Genomic DNA, 27,469 nt, shown 5'->3' with positions numbered 1-27,469 from the left:
TTAAGTTTTTTACTGCTGTTCTTTTCAGAAGACTTACTCCTTAATGCTAATACGTAATGAATTGAATGCCACAAGTGCAGAGTAAAAGGAGTTTCTGGGTTTGTTTTAAAGTTGTTCTGATGTCAATTTTGACACCAAAGGCTGTTTAGGTCTATAAAATCTGGAGGGTTGTGAAATGGAAAGCAAAGCTTGTCGTGGCACTGTGTGTCTGACTGACATCTTCCTTCTTGTCCTCTAGCTCACCTCCTCAGCTCATGCTCAGCAAGGTTTTCACAGCTCGCACTGGAAGCAGCATCTACGGAAGTCTGAATACGTGAGTCCATTGCAAATTGTATCTATTGCACATAAGCAGATGAGTGTAAAGAACACAGAAGACTTTTTTTGGACCCTTTCTCTAGAAAAATAATTCATTGTTCCCTGATTTGTTACATCCTGTCACTGACGTCCACCTTTCCCTTGCCGTTGTCTTCACCTCAGTTTGCTTTAAGCAAATGAATGAAACGTTCCTTTAATGCTGATATAGTGAAGCTTGATATTGTAAGGTACATAAGTACCTGCAACCACCAAAGGAGAAGGGATGAGGACAGAACACTGGAGTTGGGGAATGCAGTCTGAGATGACGAAAAAGGTGTTGCAAAAACATCTGGCTTCAGAGGGTTCAATATTTAGTTTTCTGTGTATTAAGTGACCCACTGAGAATGTGGCTTAGGCTATGAAAGCTTTTTCTAGTGGAAGCCTGTGTTCTTATCTTGTCCATTCCATTTGGATTATAGTGAGGTGACACTATATTCTACTGCAATGCAAATCACTGTTTTTGTTGTATCTTTATGTTTGTTACAGGTTGCAGGACAGTCTTGAGTTCATTAATCAAGACAGCAATACATTAAAGCCTGACCACAGTACAATTATGAATGGGCTTCTTGGGAATATAGGTAATTACAAACAGATTTTATTTTCTGGTATTTTTAACCAAGTAATCATAGATTCTAGAATATGAAAGTCTTCCAAATAGAATAAAATAAAAAAAAAAAAAAAGCTGACGACATAACAGAAAATTAATGTTGGTAGTGTTTGGAGGTGAATAAATGAGAGAGTTCAAGGAATTAGCAGTGGTTCAGTATATACAGCTGTATATGTGTATATAAAATACATAACAGAAATATTTAGATATACAAGTTTAAATACAGAAAATGTTGGAAAATAACAGTCTGTAGAACTTGTAAGCAGCATATCTCAGATCAGACAGGATTGATTCTGCCTGGCTCAGTTCCCCAGTTTTATTTTCATTAATAATTTTCATTCTGTTCCGTACTCTGGGCGTGTGTGGCCACGTGTTTCCTACTAGTGTACGTAAACCTTGCACAGTTGTGCTGGAGTTTTTGATCAGATTAGACAGAATATCTTTTTGTTCTCTGCTCTTTCTCTGTCTGATGGTGGAAGCTAAGCAGTCTTGAAAAACCATCTGGCATCTTTGGTTCTCAGCCTTCATGGAAGTGCTGTGGATGAAGGCTCGAAGAACAGATAAGAGAAAGGGTGGAAGGTTTTGGCATTTCCCTTGGGGGACAGTTGAGCTGATAGTAAAGATCCTGTACTTCAGTGGTTGGTCGTCCAGTGTAGCAGTCTGATGAGCTTTTTAGCACGTCCTCCCTTTCCATTGGTTTAGACTGTTGACTTTCCAAGCAAACGTCTGTTGTAGTAGGTGGAATTAGGGGCTGCTTTTTATGTTTGCTTTACAGAATACTGCTGTATGTAAAATACACTTTTCTAGGGTTGGAAGTAAGGAATAAATCACTTTAACCGGATTTCTGGCTTTGATGTGGTCCTAATTCTTGTTGGGTGTGTTTACTTCTCTCCTTCACACTGACATTGATAAGACTACACCTAAGCATGGGCTTAAATGCTTTTCAGGCGCAAAAACTGTATACCTCATTAAAATCATTCCCAATAGTCTATTTATAACGGAAGCCAATTAAAGCCGTAAGAACCTATTATATACTAAATGCTTCCTGAATTTACTAAGTCAGGAAAATTATTAAGAAAAATGCATCTTTTTATTCAGTATTACTTTTAGACTTCAGTTGTGATTTTTCACAGTGCATGATGAATGAGGTGCCCGACCTAAGAGGGAGGAACTCACTTCATCTACTTCTAGGATTTTGCTGCGGTTTGCACTTGGCAAAAGTTTGCTGTCTCACCAGTGTCATCTAAACTGCAAATTCAAATTCAGATAATGCAACTATTAGGCATGGACTCGATATGATTTAGGTGTAGCCAGGGCCACGTCCATCTGTGTCTGGCTGTGTGAGGGTGACTCTTCCCCACCACCTTTCAACGAGGGGTAGGCACCTCAGCGCAAGGGCGTGCAACAAGAAGTGCCAAGATTGCCTGCTAGAAGAGGATGCTGAAACTTTCTTTGTTATTGAGCCGCACAGGTTTGCAGTCGGTTTGACAGTGTTTGTTTACAGTTCCTGTTTCAGCGCCGGGGGAACCATGGGTAAAGGAGGGAAAGAAGTTAATCTGTAACTGCAGCATTTCTCACAACTCTGTTCAATGGCAAAGACCGCTCTGGGCTCACTGGCTCTCGCCAGCCTGTGATAGGAGAAGGCTCTATGTGTTTTGGTTGGGAGCTATTTACAAGCTGCTTTTTTTAGATACGATGGTTAAAAAAAAAAAAAAGGGAAAAAAGAAAGAAAAGCAGCACTGGTCATGTTCTTTAATGACTGAAGACCTAAGAGAATGGGAGGGAGCTTTGTTGAGGTGCAGCTTTCATGTTTTGTGTAATCAGAAAACTTTGAGTGAGCAGTAGCTTCAAATTTAGGAGAGGGACTGGCAATTAACTCATTAAAAATACCCATGCATTTTTCCTGGCTCCGTGTACGGTAAATACACTCTTTCTCTGGTATATCTACAAACCGGTATTACTTTTAAAATGGACTACCAAGACTGCTAACATTTATTTTTTATATGATCATTTCACTAAACTGATGTACTGACTGGTCTCAGAAAAGCTACTTTAGCCTATAGTTTTCTGTTGGTTCTACTAAGACGGATTTCTGCCTGCGTTTTTCCCCCTTTCTCCCATCATCTTCAGCGACTGTGTTCCTCGGCCACCCCACCAGTGTGGACGTTAAAACAAACATTGTACTCCACGATGAATCTCCTGTTTGTGATCAAGTTAGGCTTTGAGCCTGCATAAATTAATTATTTTTCAACTAAAAAAAAAAAAAAGCCCTTGGAGAGAAACCCCACCCTTCTATGGGAGACAGTGTAAAGCTGGGTCTATTATTTAATTCTATAAATACTATATAGTTCAACTGTAAGCCATATCTTTGAATCGACGTTCTTGTTAAGCGTTAAGAGCTGTTCTCCTGCATACGTTAGTCTGCCTTTATGTTGGCTTATATCTTCTCCCTGCCCTGGCCCCATCCCTACAGACTGTTCTGCTTTACTAACCTCATTCTTTCATGTGTATTTTACGTTTTGCCATGTAGGTCTTTCACAGCTTTGCAGCCCCAGGCGGGCATTCTCAGAGCAAGGTCCGCTCCGCCTGATCCGGAGCGCCTCTTTCTTTGCAGGTTTGCAGTGTGCTGTGTGCTGTGCTGTGTGGCTAGTCTAGCTGGTGTGACAAAACCGTGTGGAATTGTAGTTTAGCCCTGGAAATAAGATTTTTATTTTTAAAATACAAAAATGGACGGTGATGTTTGCGCTCTTACCTTTTTGGGTATGTGCTTTAAATCCCCAGAGGACAGCAGACATATTTTAATACTCCTCCTTGGGGTTGGTTGGTTGTGTTGTGTTGTTTTGTTTTGGAAATTTATATATTGAATGGTGGATTTCATATTTCTGGAAATAATATTTCACAATAGTGTTGAGCTATTTTGATCTGGACTTATTTCAACCAAACTGTAAAAACTAAAGCTAACCTAGGTTCATTTAAAATGGACACGTCTTGCTTTTAGTGGCTGGGTCTTATTTCCATGGCTGAGTAGCTTTATTTCACACACATATTTGTAAAATATATCACATTTCAAGACTGTTGAGCCTGAGACACTTTTGATCTTGTGTATATGCAGACTGTGAATCTGGACAGCTTATGGCTTAGTTGAACAACCAATGCACTGCTCACAATTTAAAAGTATTTTCTTCAAGACAGCATTGTAAAATCCTTTTAAAATTATATATATAATACCTAAGAAAACTGGTCTATGGAAGAAGTCCTGTTTATATTGGGCTTTGGTGGGGTTTTTGTCTGTACACTAAGTACTACCCATGTGACCAACATCCTTTTGCTACATTAAAATTTCATTGAAAAATATCTGTGCAGAGAAACAAAGTGTACTAGTTTTAGTTTGTACTAAAATAGGTGTATGAACTTCAGAAAAATACATACAAGCTTTTCAGATAAGTGTTTTGGCTTGTTCGGCTAAGCAGCCTTTCTTGGTGATGGCCTTGTGCAGTGCTGTTGATCTGAATTAATGAGCATGTTTTTGTTTCATTAATTACATGGAGATCTGCAAACAAGAAAGGAACTGTATATTCCCCTGCTAATTGGTATTCCTTGTTTTACAGTTCATAGCAACCCTATGGATATGCCTGGGAGGGAGCAGAATGAGGACAGAGACAGCGGTATAGCAAGATCTGGTAATGTCAGTTACATGTGTTAACCCCGTAGACTCCAAAAATATGCAGTAATATTCGTCACTGAGATGTCTAGACATCATCACATAGTTTTTCCTCTGCTGAAATATGATTGTTCTGTTTTGTTATATATAAGCATTAATGCATACCTATATGTCTACGTACAAATGTTGTAGGCGTCAAGAGTATTGCATTAGGAACCTCAAAGAGGTAATCTGAACAGCAGTTCAGTTTATTTAAGCATGCTGCAAATAAGCAAGCCAAATTAAATATTGAAATGAGTTTGCAGCATTTCTAAACGATACTTGTTGTCATCTCCTTTCCAAATTGAGGAGGATGGTAATGTTAAAACATGAATTCGCCTCCACAACACTCCTCTCCTCCCCCCAAATTCAGGATATTGGGCATGTAGGGTTAGGATTGGAAAGGCTGTTAAAGGACATGATTAACGTTACTCCTTTCCACAAAGAATTTATTTCCCGATACTCAGGGTTGATGAGCACGGTGCAGCCTGTATGTTGCTTATTATGGAAAGCTGCAGGACTGTCCCACCCTTGTAGTGCTGGTATATCTTGTTAATGTTATTATAAACTGGTTATTTTTAGATAAGAAACATAGATAAGCAAAAGAGAAGGCACTTGACAACCAACTGCAGTTTATCTTGAGGGGCTTCATTTAATTGCTGGTATTATTTTCCAAATGCTCTTTCTTCTAGAGAGATTTTTATTTATTCCTCTTATTATTGCAGCATCTCTTAGCAGTCTGCTCATCACTCCGTTTCCATCTCCGGGCTCTTCGTTTAACAAAAGCTGTGCTAGCAGTTACCAGCGGCGTTGGCGTCGCAGTCAGACTACCAGCTTGGAGAATGGGGTCTTCCCTCGATGGTGAGCTGGGAATGAAAATGCTGGTTGCTGCCCATAAATTTTCCACCGTTGTCAGCTTGATTCTGCTCTTGCATACGTACATCTGCTCTTGCTGTTGCTTTCTGTGGGGTATTTACAGAGGTGTAAGTCAGGCTGCACTTCAGCGCCTGATCTTTTTTAGTATCTGTTTTCTTGGTGACATTCGTTGTTTTGCACTAACTAGAAAGCCTTCAGCAAAATGTAAACCTGTAGGCTGTACTTTTGAGGATAAGAAGCCCTAAAATCCCACTCAAAACACAAATTCTTGGCAGAGATGCGAGAGAACTAGAATACCATATTCTAATCCCACAAACACTTTGAGTCTGGTTCCAGCTTTTGTGACTGCAGGATCAATTAATGAGTGCTTGTAAAAAATTGCAAAGTGGATGTTATCAAAGGTGATGATTTGACAACACGTGCCAACAAAAGTTGTTTATTGGAGTTAAATGTTCAAGAATTTAATTACACGGGAAACCAACGTACAACTTTAAGCAGTGGATTACATTAACCTTCTATTTTTTCCGTGCTTCAAGGTCCATGGATGAAAGCTTTAACTTGTCAGATGACAGCTCTGGTCCCAGCCCAGGAATTGTTAGGAAGAAAAAGATAGCAATTGGAGTTATTTTTTCACTCTCAAGAGACGAAGATGAAAACAACAAATTTAATGAGTTCTTCTTCTCACACTTTCCTCTTTTTGAGAGTCACATGAACAAACTGAAGAGTGCAATAGAACAGGTAAACACAGTCTCTTTGGATTCTTGCACTTGTATTGCTGCATGTTCCCCCCAGCTGTCAGATTTAATTTCTAACTCTTGTTACTAGTTCACAAAAGTGGGATCGACTTGCTGTTGGGTATTGGAATTGCACCAGAGAAGAGCTTTGCTCCACAACATCTTTGATGAGGTTTCTTATTGCTAGCAAAAGCACAACACAGGGTGAGGACACAGTACGCTGCGTTACGCTACAGGGGTTGCTGAAAGCCAGAACAGCCACTGGGCTGTGTCAGCTCCCAGCAAGCCCTGGATCAGCCAAGGGGGAAAGGTGCTTTTAAGGCCACCTCTACCTCCTGGTTTCAGCTGTGTCTGAGTCTAGCAAATCGCAGGGTAAGAACCCATCTCTAGGCTATTCCAGACCGTAAATAAATAGCGAGCTTTTTTTCTTTTCCTTTATTTTACCCCCTGATTCTGATGTGTAGGAAATTTTCAAAGATTGAAGTTTCATATATGCAGTTAGATTTGCTTCAAATCTCTCTTCTAGGAAATACTTAATGGTTACTTTGCCGCTGCAATGAAAATTTTGACCGCTTTTATGCCTTGAATGATGAAAAGCACAGAAGAAGCAGAGGCTGCAAATGCATGTGCCTCACCTATCGTTCCTCAGATATGAAAGCTGGCACTTGTACCATCGTTTTATCACTTAAAAAAAAATTATTTGCATGACTAGTTGCATGAAAGATAAAGTCAAACACATGACTTTGTTTTCCATTTTCTGTGCTTCTGTAGCTATGTGTTACTTATCTGTTTAATGATTGTTTTCAAGGCTATGAAAATGAGTCGTAGATCAGCTGATGCCAGTCAGCGGAGTTTGGCTTATAACAGAATTGTTGATGCCCTTAATGAATTCAGGTGAGCAGTTTGTCTCCTATCTTTTGTGTCTGTTTCTTCAAAAGCATTCAAGTCTGTTTTAAAAGGATCTTCGCCTTAGTGCAGGATAAGTAATTTATAATGTCTAAAGTCTTCTGCAAAAGCAAGTACTAAAAAGGTATTGATGGTAGCAAGCCATTATAATCTCTCTGTTTAGATTTTTGCCAAGTGTGTATATCCGTCAGAGCTTCATCTGAACAGGACTTAGATGATCAAGGTTTTCTGTGCTTTAGGCGGTAATGAAGCTCCAGCAACCTCTTAAATTGTCTTTTATGGCCCGTTTAGAGGGGGAAAAGAATTGCAAAGCCACATTAGGGAAATCCTCCTCTAGGGTATATTTTCCTGATGTGTAAGCAAAGCAAGACCTTTACCCGGCTCTAAATTCTACTCTAAAGACATTTCAGATAACCGGCTACTAAGAAAGAGGACTATCTTTTTCACACAGTAAAATGCAGTACTGTAATCTCTTGCTATCAGAGCGTCCCTATTCAACAGTTAATATACAAAGTAACACAGATAAGCACATCCCTGGCATTTAACTGTATTTTCTTTCCATAGTTTAAGTCATGGGGAGGGAATTAAGATGAAATCCGTCTGTTTCAAGTGATTCATCTCCTCTCCGATGGGAGTGGCAGGGTGCTTCCTTTTACAACCAGTGTAGAGCTACTTTTTAAGGACAGTATAGAAGATAGTGCTCTGATGTTGTAAAAAGAAAATCCGGACATCAGGATGTATTTTATCAAACAGTGAAGGATCATGAGGGCTCACTCATTTTTCTACAATTCCACTTACTACCTGAATGCCGTGGATTAGGTGGTGGTGCAGGATGAAGGCACAGTATATTTTATTTTTATTTTTATTTTTTAGAACCTCACCTCCTGGCAGTTGCAAGGGAGGGCAAAGGATATGTTTGGTAGGGACAGGAGGCAGGGAAGAGCGAGCACGTGGGCCTGCGGTGAGGGTGGATGGGGATAAGCAGTGCCAAGAAAAGGAGCGGAGGGAGCTCGTGACTGCTGGGAGCCGCCGATCCTGCCCAGGGGCCCGAGACGAGTTTGGCAACTCCAAGCAGCCACGGTGGTTCCTCCACTCCCCCAGCTCTGCTCTCCCTCTCCTCCCCGTTCTCACCCAGAGCCACTTCTCTGCATTCCTGCCCCCTGATAACACCACCTCCCCGTCTGTTTTCCCAAAATTTCCCCCAAAACATTCCCCCTCAAGATACATTCAGTGGACTTTGCCTGTTCTCCTTTGTCCTTCCAAGTTAAACAGTTCCAGAGTGGTGGGGAGGGGCACGTATCCCGAGTCAAACGCAGGAAAAATAACCCTGAAAACACAAGCCAGGTCCCCCTTGCTAGCTTTTTCCTCCTTGGAGGGCAGCTCGGCGGTGCTGAGCTGGGGTGGGACGAGGATGGCTGCTCTGCTGGGGCTGCGGAGGAAAATACTGGCCCCCCGGACATGGGAGGATTGGCACTCCCCCAGCCGAGCCGCCGTAAGACGGATCATTCACATGACGCAGCCATTGCGCAACCAGCACTGGAAGCATGTGTCTAACTACCAGTTTTATGCAGAGGTTCCCATGGTGATATAAATATTACTCTTTAATAGTGTAACAAGGTAAATTAAATCCAGTTTAATTTCATATAAATGAGTTTCCTGGGGCAGCAGACTTTGTCAGTTCTGGTTTTTGGTTGGGGTTTTTTTGGTTGGTTTTTTTTTTTTTTTTTAAGCGAACGCATTCAGAGACATGCAGGAGTCGGTGCCCCCAGCCCGGGCCGGTCCTGCAGAAGGTCCTCATGCTTCCTTGGTGTCTTGGGCTGTCAGTTCATGCAGCCATCGAGAAAAGCATTTCTGTAACATGTAAGAGCCACTTGCTTTTCAGACCAATGCAATATGTGTCTACTAAGAAAAAAAAAAAGGGTGTATTTAAATACTGAAGGCTGAATGCAAAGATGCTTTGGCACAGGTTCAGCAAACCCATTTAGGCCACTATTATCTCTTCAGGCGTCTGCTTTCCCACTGAAGTCACGGGGAAGTCAGGAGCTCGAGTCCTTTGCTGAACCTGAGACTTGTGTTGATTCCTGCCCTCTTAGCAAATTATGCTGGAGGGAAGAAGGGTGCTGACTTCAGTGGGTTGGTGTTTCTAAAACGTAATCCTCTGCTGGTTTAACTCATTGCAGCCTGTCTTTTTTCTTTTTTTTTTAGGAGAATTATTTTTTGTTTTAAAACCCAGACTTTCAGAGGTTTTCAAGTGTTGCTGGTGATGAGAATAACCTCAAATCACTGGGGCATGGGGGACCAGCTCCACGTGGCCGTGCTGATCAGAGAAGGGAGGAGCGGGGGTGAGGGTTGTTACGGTAACCTGTCACCCAAAAGTCCCCCTCTGCAGGGACCGTGCTGTGGCTGTAGCTCAGCCTGGGAGCCGGCAAGGAGGGTTATTGCAGAGGAGCTGGCTGCAGCAGTAGCCAGGCATTTACAGGCATTTACCTGCTGGTCCTGGGGGCCGAGGGGCAGAAAAGAAGACAGCAAAACAGACCCCTTCCTGGGCTCTTCTTGTCGCATCCTGGGAAAAACAAAGCTGAAAGGCCTAGGCTGCTTCTGCAAATTGATGGTATTGATAAATTTGCCATCGATTTGGTGCCCAGCTCCAGGCCTACCCTTGCGTCATCATTCACTTTACAGCAATTTTTAATTTTCTGAAGCACTGATGGGTTTAGCTGTTAACACTTGACTTAGAGGCTTAAAACTCTTCAGATGTCAGCTGTGCAGACGCATGACTTATGAAATAAGCTACTGTACTTGCATAAATATTTCGACTCCCCCGGTCCCTGAGGCCAATGCAGCACATTGATAATACAGATTATGCATCTGACTAATACCTGTGTGGCACATACACAGGCTGGCAAGGAAACACTGAGCGCAAGGCCCAGGGAAACACCCCTCTCTGCTTTCTGGCAGCCAAATTCGATCCTATTTTATGCCAGTAATTTTTAAGCAGCTTATGCTGCTGTGAATTGAGCGGTGCGGGCTGGTCCCTGTGCCAGCACGGGCACGGGAGTTGCATGGGCACTCATTGCAGCAATTACTGCCTTCCTTTTCTTGTTACTTTTTAAGGAAAAATCACCTATGGAAAGTGGGAATGAGGGTAGGGAGCAAATGCATGTTAAGTAAGTTTTACAAACCACTGATGTTTTTTTCTTTTTTGAAAGAATCCCTAAAGGGATGGTAAGCTTTCCCATTGTATCGCAGCTCGGAAATAGCAGAGAGCTCTCCCAGCAAGGTGCTGAGGGATCACAAGCTGGATGTGGATCAAGGCCAGGTTGGACGGGGCTTGGAGCAACCTGGTCTGGTGGGAGGTGTCGCTGCTCAGGGCAGGGGGTGGCACTGGATGGGCTTTAAGGTCCCTTCCAACCCAAACCATTCTGTGATGGGGGGCTGCAGAGGGATGCTCTCATGCACGAGGAGCCGTCTCTCTTGTTTAGTTTGTGCAGCAGCAGGGAAATACACCTGGAACCGGTACTAAAGGCCAGGCCAAAGGCCGGGGAGGTTTGCGGGTGTGTGTGGGGGAAGCAGCAGCACCGCCTGACGCGCGGCCGTGCCGCACCGTGCCGCACCGTGCCGCTCGCCTCCCTGCCATCTGCACCCGCACGGCAGGCAGACCCCGAGGGACTGAAGGAGGGCTTGTGCTCAGGTCTTCGTTTTCCTTGGCCAGGCTGTGCTTTGTTTGGTTTCAAGCCGCTGTTAGACAGGAAGGTGTTTCCTGAGGAGCTCCCCCAGCCCCTGCTGCACCCGTTGCTGGTGCCAAGACGCCTATCAGCTCCAGGCTGGAGTTCAGCCTCCCTGAAGCATTTCCAAATAGAAACCATTTTAAATGTACCGTAACCCTCAAAAGAACAGAGTCTGTCATTAACTGAACTTTCCCTTGCGTGCTGGTGTAGGGGGGGAAGGTGAGCGCAGGGGAGGGGGCTGCTTGCTGCAGATGGCTGAGGGGGATCAATCTGATTTTTAATGGTTGTCATTTTTTTAAATCCAGTTAACTTCCCTGTAGCATTGTAGGGTGGGGTTTTTTTGTTGGGTTTTTTTTTTATTATTATTTTTTGGAAGGAGCCCGTTCCCCCGCATGTTTGCAGAGCTGGAAAGCGGTTAATCCTTGCCCTTGGTCTGTGTGGCATTGCTGCCCGCGCTGGCATGGAGGGTTCCCTGCACTGCAGTCACATGCCTGCTGGCCGCCGGCCAGGGCAATCTGATCGCTCTCTGAGGAAACACTATCAGTTGCAGATGCAGCCAGGGTTACCAGAATAGTAAATAACGAATCACAAGACTCGGTCTATCTTTTCAACGAAAACAAATATTTTAATATGTTGGTTTTAGTATAGAAGTAGTTTCTTTTTTCAAAACAGCCGAGCTGCAGGAGGTTTAGCTTGGGTTAGTTTGCATAGGAAGGAGAAATGAGCTGTATTTTACGTTAAGTTGTTTGATTTATCTTCAGCTTCTAAGGTCAGCTGTGTTGGGGGGGGTAAATTTTGATACTTGTTTTGAGCTTTGAAACTCATGGAGCTTTGAAGTCCCTGGACTTGGGGTTTCTCCCTTTCTTTGGGCCTCTTTAACATCCACTCCAGTTAATGGGCTGTGAACAGAAAGCTTTCCCTTAATGATCCCACCTCTAGTCCCAGCTCCCTACTGGTGAGGCATGAATTCCCAGTGCCCCAAGACTGCTGTGCTGCTGGAGACCCTCCAGTTCCCCCACCGAGCGGCTGTGCTGGGCTCCCCCGGCTGCGTGCCCCACTCACGGCCACCCTGGCAGGACTGTTGTGCCCGGGTTTGGAACCAGTCCGTGCTGTCCTCCCAAGAGAGACCGGCAGCAGAGGGTTAACGAAGAGCAGCTCCGAGGCTGCTCTGCACTGACCCAGCAAACAGCAACCCTGTGGGTCTGGTAACTTGATTTTTCCCCCTCTCCAGCCCATTGACTGTTTTCTGGCTTTCCCATTGTGCCCGTGGCAATGGAGTGGCTGGAAATCTAACCTTTGAGGAAGACAGGGTTGATTTTGACTGTTATGAACACACAGGATGGATTTTGTATTTAATGAAAACCAGTAGAAAAAAAATAAAGCGGAAAATGCCACTGCCCCCCTCACCCCTTTCTTCTTGAGCAGTCCCGGTAACTTCGTATGGCGCACGGTCACCTTTGCTGCCCTTTGGGGAGCTGCTCTGGTCTTGTCACGCTACATCTGCTTTCTTCTCTGCCAAATAACTAGGGAATAATTCCTTCCCCCCCCCGAGTGCCCCTTGTAGGGGTGCCGTTGTGTGCTGCTCTGCTGCTCTCAATTCCTTGGGAGTTTCACTTTAAACACTAAACCACGGAAGATTTGGCAGCTGCTGCTGGAGTGTGTTTGCCTGCCTGGCGCGCACGGCCATTGCTTTGCTTCTGGAAATGACTATAAATTTTTAGAGCAACATATCCAGAGAAGATCTTTATAAATCAGGGGTGGTACCAGGGATAATGGGATAATGTAAATCTTTGTCTTGTAAACCAAAAATATCTCTTCTAGAAAAAGTAGTGCATTAGGTGAGGAGAAACCTGAATTGATCAGTCATTTCCTGTCTTGTTTTGGTTGTTTTTCAGGCTACATTTTTACTGTGATAAAAATACTTGTCCCCATAGTGTCATAATGTAGGCATTGTACTTCAAAACAAAGCTATAATTTTAGAGGAATTTAACAGTAATCTGAAGGGTTTTGATCTGGTGTTTTACTGCAAAGCCAAAGTTTTACTTGTACATTTACTGTCCTCTGTAAATTCAAAAAAGATGTGGGTAGGTGCATAATACTGGAAACCGTGGGGTAACTTTGATTCTCATACTGTATTTAAAGCTAAAGAAGTAACCTGGTCCCCTGCTCGACAAATCCACACTTTGGTGGGTTTGACCTGGAGATACATCAATTTTTTTAAAACAAGGAGGAAGTTAAGGTATTTTTATAAGTCAGATACACGTAAACTTGCCCCAAGCAGAACTATGGAGCATTTACATGTTTTGAACAAACTGGAGAGAAAGCAGGGAGATAACAACAACAAACAAACATCATTCATTTCTTCTGCATTCGGAAGAGGGCAGCTCTTGACTTTTGACAGTGAATGTTGCTGTGCTTGGGCTGAGTTCAGGCACACGCATGAAGAACCGTAACCTGCCGAGGTGGACGGGTGAATTCATACTATTTAATGAACAACACGGTTTAGGTAATGGTTGATGAGAGAAATTTTGTTTCTGATAGAAATGACAGCTGGAACTAAATGTTGCATTAAACTCTGTGAATCGGGATCTCTGCCTTTGGTTATTTTATTTACTCTTCTGGATTTATTTTTTTTCCTAGAACAACTATTTGCAATCTCTACACGATGCCACGGATTGGAGAGCCTGTCTGGCTTACTATGATGTCAGGGACACCAGAAAAGAACCAGCTTTGCCATCGCTTCATGAAGGAGTTCACTTTCTTGATGGAAAACGCTTCTAAAAACCAGTATGGTGGATTTTAGTTTTTCAATTACATTATGTGTTCATGCCGTTGCATTTCAAGCCAATTTTTGAATCGGTTTTTAAAATCCGGGTAATCAAATAATCAAAAGACCATACTAAATACCTTCTTTGTAAAACAAAAAAGAAATAAGAAAGTATCTTATTAAACGTCTGCTTCTCCACAATCCTCTAAATCTTGGTAGAGGCTAAACATTTGAAACATGTCCATAGGAAGCGCGTGATGGGTGTGTATGTCTGGAAGGGGGTGAACATACCTTACGAAATGCATTAATCTACCTTTCAAAATCAGTTATCATATGATGAGCAAGGTTAGACATTCAGTAAGAGCCATGGCTGTAATACTGTCTGACCGCAAATTGCTCTTAAACTTGACTTCTGTAAAATGCCACTAAGGAAACGGTGTGCTTCATTAGTACTCACCTTTCTGTCCTCAGGACAAAGCCCTGAGCGGTTGTTAAAAACTAAGAATGTTCTTGATAAACTCAGGAGAATCTGATAAATTTACTCGTTTGTCAACACTTCATCCTCTTTCCCCAGGGCATGAATAGGGGAAGTTTTTAAAGCGCTTGGCTCCACTGAAGTCCTAAAACGAGCACAAACATGTGAAGTTTGAGTGGGAATGGCACTGAGAGACCAGCTGTTCGCTCCGGGGAAGCTGCTCTCTGCAGGGTGGGGAAGGGGCTGCTGCTCACCATCTTCCAGCTTTACCACCAACTTTGTCACCTTTTCCCTCCTGCAGATGGGAGGGTGACAATTACTGGTCAGCGTGGTCCCCCTTCTCCTGCCGCAGAGCAATGGGAGAAACCATAGGGACTTTTGAGGGGGTTCAAATGTATTTTCTTAGTGGAAGCTTTTTCCTGGGATTAGCCCCTTTGGTCCTTGCCATTCTGAGCCCTGTGCATCTTAGTTACATTTAAATGGTCATTTGTTTGGGTTTGTTTGCTTGCTTTATTTGAAATATAGTAAGATGTACACTGATGGAAGCAAGAGGAAAATCAAGCCCCATATCCTCGTTTTCAATCCAGTTTTAAGTCTCCTTTCCTCCTTTAGCTGTCTCTAGTGAGGTAGCGGGGCTAAATGTAAACTGTAGGGTTCCTGATGCTTGTAAACTATTAAGATAGCATTATTTTGAGGCTCTGTGCCGTTTGACTCTTCTCCTCGCCGCGCACCTGAGTCGCCAGCACCATCTGTCGGCGTGCAGGCGGCTCTTGGGCTGTGCTTCTGCATGCTCCTCCTGCCAGGCAAGGGGTCTGGGAAGGAAAGGCTTCCCTCCACGGAGCAGAAACAGCAATAAATCAGATAGTTAACAATTTTCAGAAAGGTTTTTTCACCTCGCTTGCTTAGCTAGTGAAAACTGTTTTGCCAGTGTAAGGACGCAGCCCTTCCAGCTGAGCTACAGAACTTTGGGCGTTTTTATTTTTGAAAAGGAGCAACCATATATGCTTAAATTGCTTAACAGTTCTATGAAAGAACACTGCAACTAACTGTTATACAGGTTTGGCAGCAATTGCCTTCCTTTTCATTAATAGTTACAGATCTTAAGGGTTTGGGATATCCCTCTTGGAGTACAGAGGCCACACGTTGCCAGTCTTTTCTTGCAGGAAACAAAGTTCGTTTTGAGGTGTTTTACAACATAAAGCTTGCAAAATAGGAAGTCTCATAATTATTGCCAAACAGAGGAACTGAGATGCCACAAGTTTAAAATTTTGCATTTTACTTTAAATGTGTGTTCTAAGAAAGAGCTTTGCAGGGCGGGAGGGAGGGTACAGCCTTCCCTTCTTTCCCCAGAGAGCCGAGACTGAAGGGATTATCTCTGCCGACTTTGGTTGTTTCTGTAATCCTTGATCCATACAGACTGTAGAACTGCTGTCAGTTTAACATCCTGAGTGTGTACTTGGAAAAAAACAATGTTGAACGTTTTGCTTTCAGGTTTTTACCAGCTTTACTGACTGCAGTCCTGACTAACCACTTGGCCTGGGTCCCTACCGTCATGCCGAATGGGCAGCCGCCTATAAGAATCTTCCTGGAAAAGCATTCTTCCCAGAGTGTGGACATGCTGGCCAAAACTCATCCGTACAACCCACTGTGGGCACAGCTCGGTATGTGACAAACAGTTCTAAACCATCCAACAGCTCTACATCAATGGATATGTGCATGGTGGTTTTTATGGATGCTTGTTACTTCCCCCCCAGATTATTTTTTTTTTATTCAAAATGAGACAAAAGTGTGTATTTCAAGCTTAGAGGTGGTTGCTGTATTTTTTTTATGTGTGTTGTAATTTCTCAAGGCATTAATCAATTATAAAATGGCAGCCAAGAAGTAAAGCCTTCTTTAGTCATCTGTGGCAGGTCTCTTAAGGTCCTCTATAAGGAAAATAAATTTTTATTTTTTGGGATGCTGCTATCACTAAGCCTGGCTCTGGAAAGAGCAAATCAAGAAAATTCATCTTTTGATAAGAAATGAACATACTCTCCATACAACAGGCAAAGAAGCGACACAGTACAGGAAATCATGATGAGGCGACCCCCTGGGGAAGGTCTCAAAGCCCAGTCGATTGAGTAGCTCTCTTCTAATTGCTAAGTAGGGAACAGGAGATGAGCTTCTTACTCTGCTCAGATTGTCCTGCTCCGTACACAAACTCTCAGGGAATTTGATTAGGGAAGGGAAAGGAAAGTCTTGCAAGGTTGCCCTATTCTGGTATAGACAGGAATGGCCAGGGACTTGGCAAGAAGACAAGATTTCAGAGCTCATGGGACTCAAGGGGTCTGCTGAGGTGAGTCTGGCCACATGCACAGGCACTTCCTCAGGTGAATCTGGAATACAGTCAGGACAACCCATCCAACCCATAGTAGAGCTCAAGGGGAGGGAAGAGAAGAAGGCTGGCCTCAACTATGCACCCGCTACTGTCCCTTTTTGCCCTCGTTCTTGGCATAGGTTTGTTTCTCCTTACAGCTTTCTCTTGGTGGGTAAAAGTTCACCCAGTTTCCAGACTGTCCAGGGTAATTCAGAGTAGATGCCTCCTCTGTCCCATGGCTATATAAGGAACCCAGGAGAAGAGCCTCCAAAACTAGGCACTGAAGTTAGGTGTTGCGAATACTCCCTAATGTGTGAGATCACATGTCTCCCTGACCAGCGTGTCACCTTACATACGATACCAACAGCATCTTTGGGATTCTCTGTATTGAAAATAGAATTACTAGCATAGCTGTCTTCACTCTTCTGCTTTAGTATTTTTCTGTTGTAGACATGGCCTTTGAAAACCATCCACAACAATTGTCTGTTAGAAGAATAGTTTGTTTTAAAGATGCAAAATAATTGTCAGTTTTGTTTCCTATTCCAGGTGACCTGTATGGGGCTATTGGATCACCTGTGAGATTAGCAAAAACAGTTGTGGTTGGCAAAAGGCATGACCTGGTACAGAGATTGCTTTATTTCCTTACTTACTTCATCAGATGCTCTGAGCTTCAAGAGACGCATCTTCTAGAAAATGGGGAAGATGAAGCCATTGTCATGCCTGGAACTGTTATAACTACCACGCTGGAGAAAGGAGAAGTAGAAGAATCGGAGTATGTGCTTGTGACAATGCACAAGAACAGGGGCAACTTGCTCCCGACGGAGTCTGAAGAAATGAGAACTCCTAACTGTAGCTGTAAATATTGCAAATGTCCGATTTCCCTTGCACAAAACATAGAAGGTGTTTCACAGCAAGAGAGAGAAGATGCTCAAAACACTCCTAAGGTAGAGCTGGAAACTTCTTCAGATGAGAACAGAACTATTGTTCCTGACGATTGCCAGGAAGATGCTGTCGATGGTAAGCAACCGAGACCCTGCCTGGACACAAAACTAGAGACCGTGGTGTGCACAGGGTCAGCTTCACCAGAAAAACGTGGAGTGACGGAATCTGGTTTGGAGCCAACAGCAAATGTGTGGAGGAGCGAAGACTCTCTGGAATCGGGCAACCAGGCAGTCAGTGTAACAAGGTCACCCGGCATTGCTGTGGAGAAGAAGCCGCCGGATAAGCTCTTCTGCGATGCGTTTCCTTGCAGTGCTGCTGAAGCTCAGACAAAGGTGACTTTCCTTATCGGAGATTCCATGTCTCCTGATTCAGACATCGAACTCAGAAGTCAGGCAGTAGCGGAACAAATTGCTCGGCATCACAGCCCACCAGCAACAGAGGAAGGAGTGTCTGCTGATCAGAACTGTGAAGCTAAACAAACTGTTGAGGACCAAAATAGAGACTGTGGGACAGCCGAACCCTTTCCTCAAGTTGCTAGTGAGCATCAGGGCTGGAATCCAAATCCATACAATGCTGAAAGCATGAGTCTGTTTGACGAATATTTTACTGATGACAGTTCAATTGAAACCCGGACTATTGATGATATTCCAGGGCAAGCAGCTACAGACCTTCTTGCTCACAACAGTAGTTTAGAGTTTCCTAAAAAGCTGTGTACAAAGACTAACAAACCACCTAGTGAATTTTGTAAATTCATGGACTCTGTTCGACAAGAGACCTACAAAAACTGCTTTAATGAGCAGGACCAAAGAGAGAACATCTCTATTCGCGTCCCCCATGGGGACAGAGAAAACGTAGAGAAAAAAGTCGCCCCGGGAATTGACTGGGACATTCCAAGAAATGAGAGTTCAGATAGTGCCCTGGGTGACAGTGAAAGTGAGGATACAGGTCATGATCTAACTAGACCAAGCGGTAACTATTACGGAGGAGAGCAAGAAGACTGGGCAGAAGAATATGAGATTCCTTTCCCTGGGTAAGTGCCGTTCAGCAGTAAGAGAGCCTAAAAAAGATAGAGCCTCTTCTTATGTCACATGTTTGGAGGAATGTAGCCTAACTTGGCATCGGTGGTTGGAAAAGTGTCTCTTGAGCTTGCTGGTTGTAAAAGAATATAGAGAGATCAGTGGTCTGGAAAAAAATATTAATTGTGCGTTGCGATCTTGGCTCATCTCTGTTTCTTCCACAGTGGTCTGACTGCAAAAGCTGACTTTAAACTCTTTCTTTTTAAAAAATGCTTGAATGAAAGTTAGAAGAGATGCGACAGATGTGAGAATGCAATCTGTCTGTAGGCTGAATTTGCTGTTTCCTATTGTACATCTCTTTGCTGTGCCTTTCCTGCAGGTCAAAATTAGTGGAAGTGAACTCTGTCCAGCCCAGTATTGCCAATTTTGGAAGATCCTTACTAGGTGGCTACTGTTCATCTTATGTCCCCGACTTTGTTTTGCAAGGAATAGGAAGCGATGAAAAGCTGAGGCACTGTTTGGTGTCAGATTTGTCTCATGCTGTGCAGGTAATTAAGCTATATTTGGTAAATGTATTTGTCACAGTAGGGAAGGGCAAATGTTTTTGAATATACAAACCTGCTGGAAGTGGAAATATTTACTGTCACAGCTCTCTTCAGGTTTCTTCAGTCCCAGGTCACCAATTTTTTCTCCTCTCTCAATTAACGTATCTGAAAAATGTGGTTATTTCACTACAAATCTGGAGCACAAAAACTGAGGCTCCCGCTGAAGCCAGCAGAGAGGCTTGTGCCCTTGAGAAGATGGATCTCTCTGCTAAGCCACAGAGAAATCATCATCTCCTGCAGACATGGCAGCCTGCTGATGGTTGTCGTGTGCCCACAGGATGGAACGATGTTAAACGAGACCAAATGCCGAGGGTGCTGGGCATCTCCTCCCGGGCACGGAGTCTGGCCGCAGCGGTTGTGCAGAAGCTGCCTTTGCTCCCTCCTCTTCTGGCGCGCATCTAACCAACCTGCTGCCGCTTGTGGGGCAGAATGTGTCCTCTGCGGTGAAGCCATCAGGAACACTCAGTATTTTGGGGACATTACTCCTTTTTTAGGATTGTAGTCAAAGTGTCCAGTAGTGCCGGCTTCATCAGAAAAGGCGAAGGGGAGAAAGGGGACTCACGCATCTCATGCTGGAAATCTCTTCTCCACAGAAGCTTTTTCGTAGATGAACTGAGGCGTGACTGGGAAGTGGGGAATTTCCTACCCCTTTTGTAGTCACCAGGAGAGGAGCGGAAAGCAGGCTGGCACTGAACAGCGGGATTCCGCTCCCCTCCAGTTTATTCCCAAGGGATTGGGGAAGGACCCGCCCACAGACTGGTAGCATCAGTCTGCTTTGCTTAGCGCTCCCCTGGGAGCCTCCGAAATGCCCCTTCGTCTACACCTCTCGAGGTAACGACGTGCATCACACCTTACACAGGTGGCACGGCCACCTGCTGCGGCCATTCCCCGCGTTACCGTCCCCTTCCCTTGTGCCCAGCCCTGGGGGGCAGTTTCGCTCCCTGCGCGGCTGTTCTGGGGGCTGTTTTAAGCCATTGTGGTTTCAGCCATTTGTGAAACGTAACTGAACTTCAGGCAGCAGAGGCAGCAGTGTGAGGTAGCTGCTGCTATGAAACACATGTGTGAAATATAAGCCGATAGCGGTGCGTGTCCATCAGCAGGCTTCAACCTCAATCGCAGAAGTCAAAGATGGAGACGATACAAAAGGAGGAAGCAAGATTTTAAATGCTTATCTTCAAGTAAAATAATACCTGCAGCCTAGTCCTGAGTGAAGGAAGGAGGTGCTTCCTAACAGTCCAGCCCCAGAAATGTATTGGGGCGGACAGTGGGGTTCCAAATACACTCCCTTTTTACCACCTCCATGGCTTTGGACGGGAGGTGAAACGCTGCTGGGAAGGAAAGGAGGAGCTGGGCGCAGGCTTGGGTCCTGACTCCCTCTGCTGGCCCTGCCGTAAAGGGAAGCCAGTGACAACTGGGAATAAAACCGGCCTCGTGAACGCAGCCATGTTGAACAGCAAGTTGGGGTTTTGGTACTTTCAGTTAGAATATACTTTAGATACATCAGAACTCTTTATATAAAATATCAAATGATTTAATTGTCAGCCAAGGACACACTTTCAAACCTAGAAGGAAATGAAAGAAAAGAAGCAACTGTCCTTAAACAGTTAAAAACAGTGTTTTTAATAGATGGAATGCAGTTCTTGGCACATGTTACTGTATTTTAGATGAAGCGGTGCCTGGGACGCTCTCCCTGCTATCCAGGAGGATGACGTTTTGTGAAAAGACCGTTGTCCTTTGTCATTCTCAGGGTTCTGCTATTCTTTTTTTGTTTCTAGCATCCTGTTCTGGATGAACCGATTGCAGAAGCCGTCTGCATTATTGCAGACACGGACAAATGGACGGTGCAAGTGGCCAGTAGCCAGAGACGAATGATTGATAATAAGCTCGGAAAAGAAGTGTTAGTCTCCAGCCTCGTCTCCAACCTGCTTCATTCCACTCTTCAGCTTTACAAGCATAATTTATCTCCAAACTTTGTAAGTATGAATGATAATCGAGAGGGCGATGTTTTTAAAGCATCCTTTCACTTTGTAAGTTGAAGAGGGTGTAAAGTTCTGCCTAGCTTATCTGTAGCCCCAGTTTTAGTAGCCAGGGCATTCCCTGATGTAGCTTTTTGAGCTGTCCATTTAACTGCTGCGCTCTAATCAAGACAGCTGTCTTATTAATTCAGATTTAACATGCAATCGAAGGCTTCTGCTCAAAAGTGAGAGTCTTGCCAGTGAAATAAAATTTGCCAGTATCTTACTAACTATTCACCTGGGCACGGCCACGGAGAAGGCAGTAGAAGTGGGGTCTGTGCTGTTTTGCTTTGAGGCCGGGCGCGGTTTGGACGTAGCACTGTCTTCTCCCTGACACAACCCCCTTTGCTTTCTAGTGTGTTATGCACCTGGAAGATCGGCTGCAGGAGCTGTATTTCAAAAGCAAGATGCTGTCCGAGTATCTCAAGGGCCAGATGAGAGTTCACGTCAAGGAGCTGGGCATGGTGCTGGGGTACGATCCCTCCCTTTCTCCGAGCGGTGCCACATCCTCTGCCTGGCCTTGTGCTAAGCACAGCGAAACGGATTCCTAAATGGGACTGGAACCGTGGTGTGGCGTAAATCACCCGCAGCTGCAGGCTTCTCCTTTGCCATTGCTTGATCCCCAGGATCCCCCAGCCTTTCTCTCTTCCCTCCGGGCAGGAAGGTGGGCTCAGCACCCCAGAGCTTGTCAGGCTCCGTCCTTAGTTGGTCAGTCACCACTGAACAATGTGGGGCACCTGATTCCTCCGCGTTGACTTTCCCTACATGGCAGAAAACACCCTCTGTGTCATTTAAGGCACATAGTTCCTCCCTGGGGGGTGTGGGGCACGGGCAGAGGAGCTATTTCAGGGGTGTTTATAGGACGGCTCTGAATGGTGTTCCGTGCAGAGGAGTACCGGGGGAGCAGGAGGGCACACGGAGCGCCTGTGGAGCTGGAGATGGGGAGCAGCTGCAGCGCGGTGAGCCCAGTGCCAGCGCTTCCTCGGCAGCTGCAGAAGCAGTTTAGCCTGGTCCTCTGCTCCTGCGCCTTGTCCCCCAACTGTTGGTCCCTTTGAGGGTAGGAAGGAATCTGCTATTTTTCCTCCCTTCATCTACTTTCTCACCAGTCTGTTGGCCCTATGGAAAAACCCCCAAGCAGGCAGGCAGGAGCTGAGGATCGTTGACAGCGCGGAGCTGTCGCTCAGCACGAGCTGACACATCTGGGGGTGATGTTAGAAACAGTCTGGTGGCGGCAGCGCGTCTCCCTGGTGGCAGCGCTGCGGTAGGAGGGAGCGCATTCGGCTTCACTGTTGCTTGAGGGACGTCCTGCCACTCAGCGCTGTAAAATCTCCCAGGCCCAGCACGACGGCTGGGGCCTGAGCAGGCAATGTGGCGACTGATGCACGTGTTCAGCCCAGCTACGCTTCGCCTTAGATTAAATGTGACTCTTCTGCTTCCTTCTAGGATTGAATCCAGCGACCTCCCTTTACTGGCAGCTGTAGCGAGCACTCACTCTCCCTACGTTGCCCAGATACTACTTTAAAATGCCAGAGGCCAGAGATGTTGACTTCTTTCCCCCTCTGGAAACAAAGTGGAAGACGACTTGTTCTGGCTCCTTTCTCTTTGAAGCAATTAAAACAAACTGCTCGTTGAGCTGCAGCACCTCCATATATGACTGCACGGTATGCAAACAGTTGGAGACTTTTCCTCTCCCACTCGATCTTTTATAAAAAAGGATAAAGAAAAAGAAAAGTGAGTAAGGCCGAGATTTCAACCACACAAAAGGAGAGATTTTAGCAAAAGCTGAAGATCTGCATTTTTTATCAGTTTCTGCCACAGTGGCTGACTGTAATTTATATTGGGAAATGTGCGGAAGAACTGCTTTGAGAAATAGATGATGCTATCGGCAATTACAAACTTAACAAGAGAACGCAGCAGCTGGCTTCAGACTGGCTTCCACTGATTAGGATCTCGTTAAGATCTCTAATTCTCAAGCTGCAATGATTTGTAAACAACTTCTACTTTTTCATGTCATGGTCAAATTGTGGATACTTCCCACAGGAAGAACAGGGGTTGGGGGGGGGGTTTGGTTTGTTTTGTAAAAAGCTTATTAATGACGCTCAGCTCCAAAATTTATTTATGCTCTTTCTCCTGGGGAGAGGGAATAGCAGGGGTGCCGGGGGGGGGACAGGGAGGAGGGAGGAAGAGGCCAACAGACAAACCAGCGATGGAGATTCCCTTTCTGGGCCGGATGTTGTAACCAGTATTAAATGTTTATAATGTTTAAATGTTGCTTTATACCAAGTGATGCTTTTCTTCCACAACGTAATCAAAATGTTAACGGGGAAAAAAAAGAAACCACAGAGAAAGTTGGCTGAAATTTCCCCGTGGGGTCCCTGGAATGACACGACTCTTACCTCTAACTTTTTTATGGTCTATAATGTTCTCGCAACATCCTATTCTTTTTACAGCAGTCAGTCAGCTATTGAAATAATGAACTAGAAATAATTGTACCAAAGCATCAGGGAAAAAAAACAAATAGACTATTACCCTTAATTGCTCAGGTAACGAATTGATATATTTTTTAAAACCATTCTACAAAAAAAAATGAACGTTGATTACACCATAGTATAGAAATATCAAAATTATTTTTTGACAAATAGACCCTTGATGCAGATGACTCTCGTCCCTTTTCTACTCACTTGTGTAATTACCAGCAGGAAATGTTGTTTATTTTATTCTCAGCATTTCTCCTTTCCTCAGCCATCACTGGTTTCTCCTTGTATATACAATAGTTGTAGGAATAGCTGATGGACCCAGTCTGGTGTAAGTAATGTAAATAGGCAGTGGTAGGTGGATTATGTTTGCAAAGGCTCTACTACCTCAGTTTAACTGGACACTTCATTACAGGCTTTTCTTTGCGTATTTGTCCTAGCAGCCAATTCATGTTGCTGATTTTTAGGTTCTGTTTTCATTTTGAAGTTCATGGATTATCCACAGAAGTAGGAGATACGCGTTCACTTGGGCGCTGAACTCTATAAACAGTTCTATAAATACGTCGTTCTGTAATCTTCTTTTCAATAGTATAGCACGCCTGCTATTGTTGTTTGCCGAGTTATTTTAAATACGAATCTATTTTAACCATTTGATAAACTTGAAGACAATAGGAGAGATCCCTGCCCCGCCGCTGTCAATGACAAAACTCTCCTCCCTTCCTTCGCGGGGGCCAGGATTTCACCCGGAGGGGTTTTTCAGTAATATTTCAAATGTGTAACTGAAGACTGTGCTCCAGGGCAGACCTCTGTGGCAAACCCACAGCCCTTTCCACGCAGGACTGCGTCTCCGTCAGGGAGTAAACCGGAGTTAATATAAGCAGTGTCATTTGAAACTCTTTTGTATATAAAATCTAACGCTGACTGCTGCAGGGGAGAAACTTGTGTTAATACGCTATCTAAGGATGTGTTTCCCCCCTATTCTTCAAATGTCCTTTCTTTGCCACACAGTTACGTTACGTCTGGCTTTTGGAATGAGCACAAAACGTAGGGGCCCAGTTGTGTAAACGCATTTTTAATGAAATGTCGGATTGAGCTCGGAATATGAATTTTTAACTCTTTGCTACAATACATTGTATAGCCAATAGTTAGGATTCCGAACATTGTACATAGATGTGCGGTAGGGACCGGGCGCTGTCGGCACTGCCGGGGGCTGCCCTTGTGGCCCTGGTGGAGGGTCCCCAGGGAGCAGCTCCTGCCCTTGCTCCGGGGAGGTTCCTTCATCCCCAGCACGAGCCCAAACAGCCCGGCAGCGCCGCTCCGTAGTCCTGGCACCTCCAGGACCACGCTTATAATGCATCCTTACAGGAAAATGCCGTGTTCTCCTCCCTTTAACCGTTATTAGGCGCATTTGACTCTCAAGAAAGGCCCTTGCACAGCTGAAAATTAGTATTAACTTGAGAAGGAGCAAAGGGTGGTTGTTTGGTGGCATCTTTCTCGGCTGTCCCTGCCTAACACAACCCGTTCACGCCGTTGTGACAATGTGTCCAGTCGGTCCCGGACGAAGCAGCCACAGATGCGGCTTCCTCCTCGTCCTCCCGCCAGGGCCGGTCCCCGCAGAGCCCCCGGGGCGGTGGCACCCGGCGGTGGCACCCTCTGGAGCAGTGTGTGGTGAAACCCCAACCAAAACCCTCGTATGACGGGAAGTTACTCTGTAAGTTAACTTTTAGGGTACGTGAACAATGTGGTACGTGAGTCTATTTGTTAAATAATACAAAAAGGGATCTTTTACAGGACTATAGCATCGACTTTTTAAAAGTATATCGCGATTGTTTTATGTGAATAGAAAACTAACGTTTGATTTCTTTTTTCCACTATTACCAATCTCCATTAACATGTCTTAAATTTTCTGGCTGAAAACTAAATGTACTAGGCACACAAATTAGCAAATTTGGGTTTTGTTGCAATTGGCAAACACTGGGCTGCTAAGAACAAAAAATATTTAAAAGAAAGGATTTTACACCTTGCGTATGTTTTCCCTATTAGTTGTTATAGATGTTTTATGACAATTTTTTGCTTTCTCTAAATTATTTAGATGGTGGTACTTGTAAAATGCTGGGTAAAATGTACATACTTGTTATCTCTTCTGTTTTTGTATATATTTCCCAAGATGTGCACTTGTATTATAATAACCGTTCCCAATTTTAGGGGAAATTTGTGCAATAAATACAGTATGTCAATTTACTTCTGCTACCTTTTTGTGTCCATTTTTTGTACTGGTAGTACAAGCGTGTTGGTGACCGTATGAACTGTCACCATCTCAGGGTTGATGTCTGCGCGTCTCCTGTCACCCATCCCTTTTGGGACGTGCATTCTGGTACACAAGGGTGCCGCGGCCATTTCATTTGGGGTCTCATAGGGAATTAGTCATTTCAAATAGGAATTTGTGTTTGAACTTACTGTCCCGTCAGTTGTGAATGTCGTTGGCCCAAAAAAAGCGATTGGAAGACAGGAAGGTGGCCCTGGCCGTCCGTGCTGATGCGTGACTTTGCAGGAGGAGAAAAGTGTATGCACAGAGCCGTGGTGCCTGCGCTGCTCCGTACATCCCAAATTCACCCGCAGAGCCGTTTGTCACACCAGCAGTGTCTGTAATTCCTCTCCTACAGATTACCGTGTTTGTGCCCGTCTGCCCTATTACAATCCCTTTTCTGTCTCTCTGGGTCGCTGCGCAGGAGTAAAGGTTACTGAGAAGTCTTCGTAAGGTTTTATTAAATGTAAGTTCAAATTATGATACAGTGCTGTCAAGGACAGTGAAGTGATAATCATACAACAGGTAAAAAGAATTCACTTGGGAAGATGTAGCAGAGCGTCCCTACGACGGGTTTTGGAGATTAATACAGGTCCTGTGTTCTTGAAGAGGGAATAAGTAATTGGCAAACGATGGAGACCTTTGTCTGAAGTCGCTGCATCCTCTATTTTTGATGAGCTTTCTCCTAGTTCACTTTCCCGGTACGTGCCTCCCCCAGGTGCCCCGGCTGCAGGTGAGGGACAGGGACGAGCAGAGGTAAGTGGCCGCGGGTCCATCCTGCAGCCGCCGGACCAGGGCTGGCGCAGGGAGAGGGCTGGGAGCGGGGCTGTTGAGGATTTCCGCTTGCACCTGCCAAGGCCCCTCCTGTAAAAAGATACCTGTTACCCCACTATTTTTTTTTTCCCATCTCTAGGGGGAATGGAGCCGTCTCGGCAGACTCGCGGGCGTTTCGATTGCTGCAGTAACAGCATTGGGAGTCTCCCTGCCCGCCGGGAATGGGTGAGTTGCTCCGATGGCGCCTTGTCAGTTCCCAGCCCGAGGAGCCTGACATCAAATGGCTCAATGCTCCGCAAGGGTGGGGTGATGTAAAAACAATCGATAGAGGATCGATTGCCTTTTAATAATTATAACATAGGGGTTTATTGCTTGGCCTAGAGTTCCTGTGCCATGATGGACTCGGAAGGCAGAGCCTGTGGTCCCTGGAGGGGAGGAGCGGGCAGCACCAGGTCCGGGCTGTGGCAGGAGATGCTTGGCCTCAGCCGGCGCCGGAGGAGAGGCAGCGAGACGCTGCTGTGGGATGCTGGTGGCGCACACGTGTGCGCCGCTGCTTTCCACGGGCTGTCAGACTTCCCGCAGTGTTTTTCCACCTAAGGGAGGACAGAGAATTTTGTGTTACCAGAGTAGACAGTCATGAGGTGCCCTCCTGACAGGGGACGCGCGAGGTGAGCCGGCGATCATGTGTCTGGGGGGGGTGTTTGGCAGGCGGTTACGTTAGCAGTAAATTCCGCAGTATAATCACTGCAGCATCCAGAAAACTCTGATGTTAATGCCCAGAATTTATTTCCTTTTTAACTCTGCAGCCAGACTGGGATACAGCGCTTGCTAGCCA

The 27,469-nt window shown here is 44.9% G+C and overlaps 1 protein-coding gene across 3 annotated transcripts in view; it reads left to right on the top strand.

Annotated features, from left to right (window-relative positions):
- Window positions 1-25,796, top strand: part of FNIP1 (folliculin interacting protein 1) — a 69,401-nt gene extending 43,605 nt beyond the window's left edge. For 2 of the 3 annotated variants that reach the window (XM_054217221.1, XM_054217223.1), the window contains exons 5-18: window positions 239-313; window positions 841-932; window positions 3,492-3,575; window positions 4,570-4,641; window positions 5,387-5,522; window positions 6,074-6,275; window positions 7,080-7,165; window positions 13,546-13,692; window positions 15,639-15,808; window positions 17,050-18,475; window positions 18,841-19,009; window positions 20,842-21,039; window positions 21,438-21,553; window positions 22,525-25,796. In XM_054217221.1, the coding sequence (XP_054073196.1) occupies window positions 239-313; window positions 841-932; window positions 3,492-3,575; window positions 4,570-4,641; window positions 5,387-5,522; window positions 6,074-6,275; window positions 7,080-7,165; window positions 13,546-13,692; window positions 15,639-15,808; window positions 17,050-18,475; window positions 18,841-19,009; window positions 20,842-21,039; window positions 21,438-21,553; window positions 22,525-22,603 (3,052 nt within the window). In that variant the 3' untranslated portion in view covers window positions 22,604-25,796. The remainder of the gene's footprint in view (window positions 1-238; window positions 314-840; window positions 933-3,491; window positions 3,576-4,569; window positions 4,642-5,386; window positions 5,523-6,073; window positions 6,276-7,079; window positions 7,166-13,545; window positions 13,693-15,638; window positions 15,809-17,049; window positions 18,476-18,840; window positions 19,010-20,841; window positions 21,040-21,437; window positions 21,554-22,524) is intronic. The other variant, XM_054217224.1, reaches the window with a different exon arrangement.
- The last annotated feature ends 1,673 nt before the right edge of the window (window positions 25,797-27,469 follow it).

Source organism: Rissa tridactyla, chromosome 11 (assembly GCF_028500815.1).
Source record: "Rissa tridactyla isolate bRisTri1 chromosome 11, bRisTri1.patW.cur.20221130, whole genome shotgun sequence".
Taxonomy (NCBI): Eukaryota; Metazoa; Chordata; class Aves; order Charadriiformes; family Laridae; genus Rissa; species Rissa tridactyla.
This window is presented reverse-complemented; position numbering and strand designations above follow the sequence as displayed.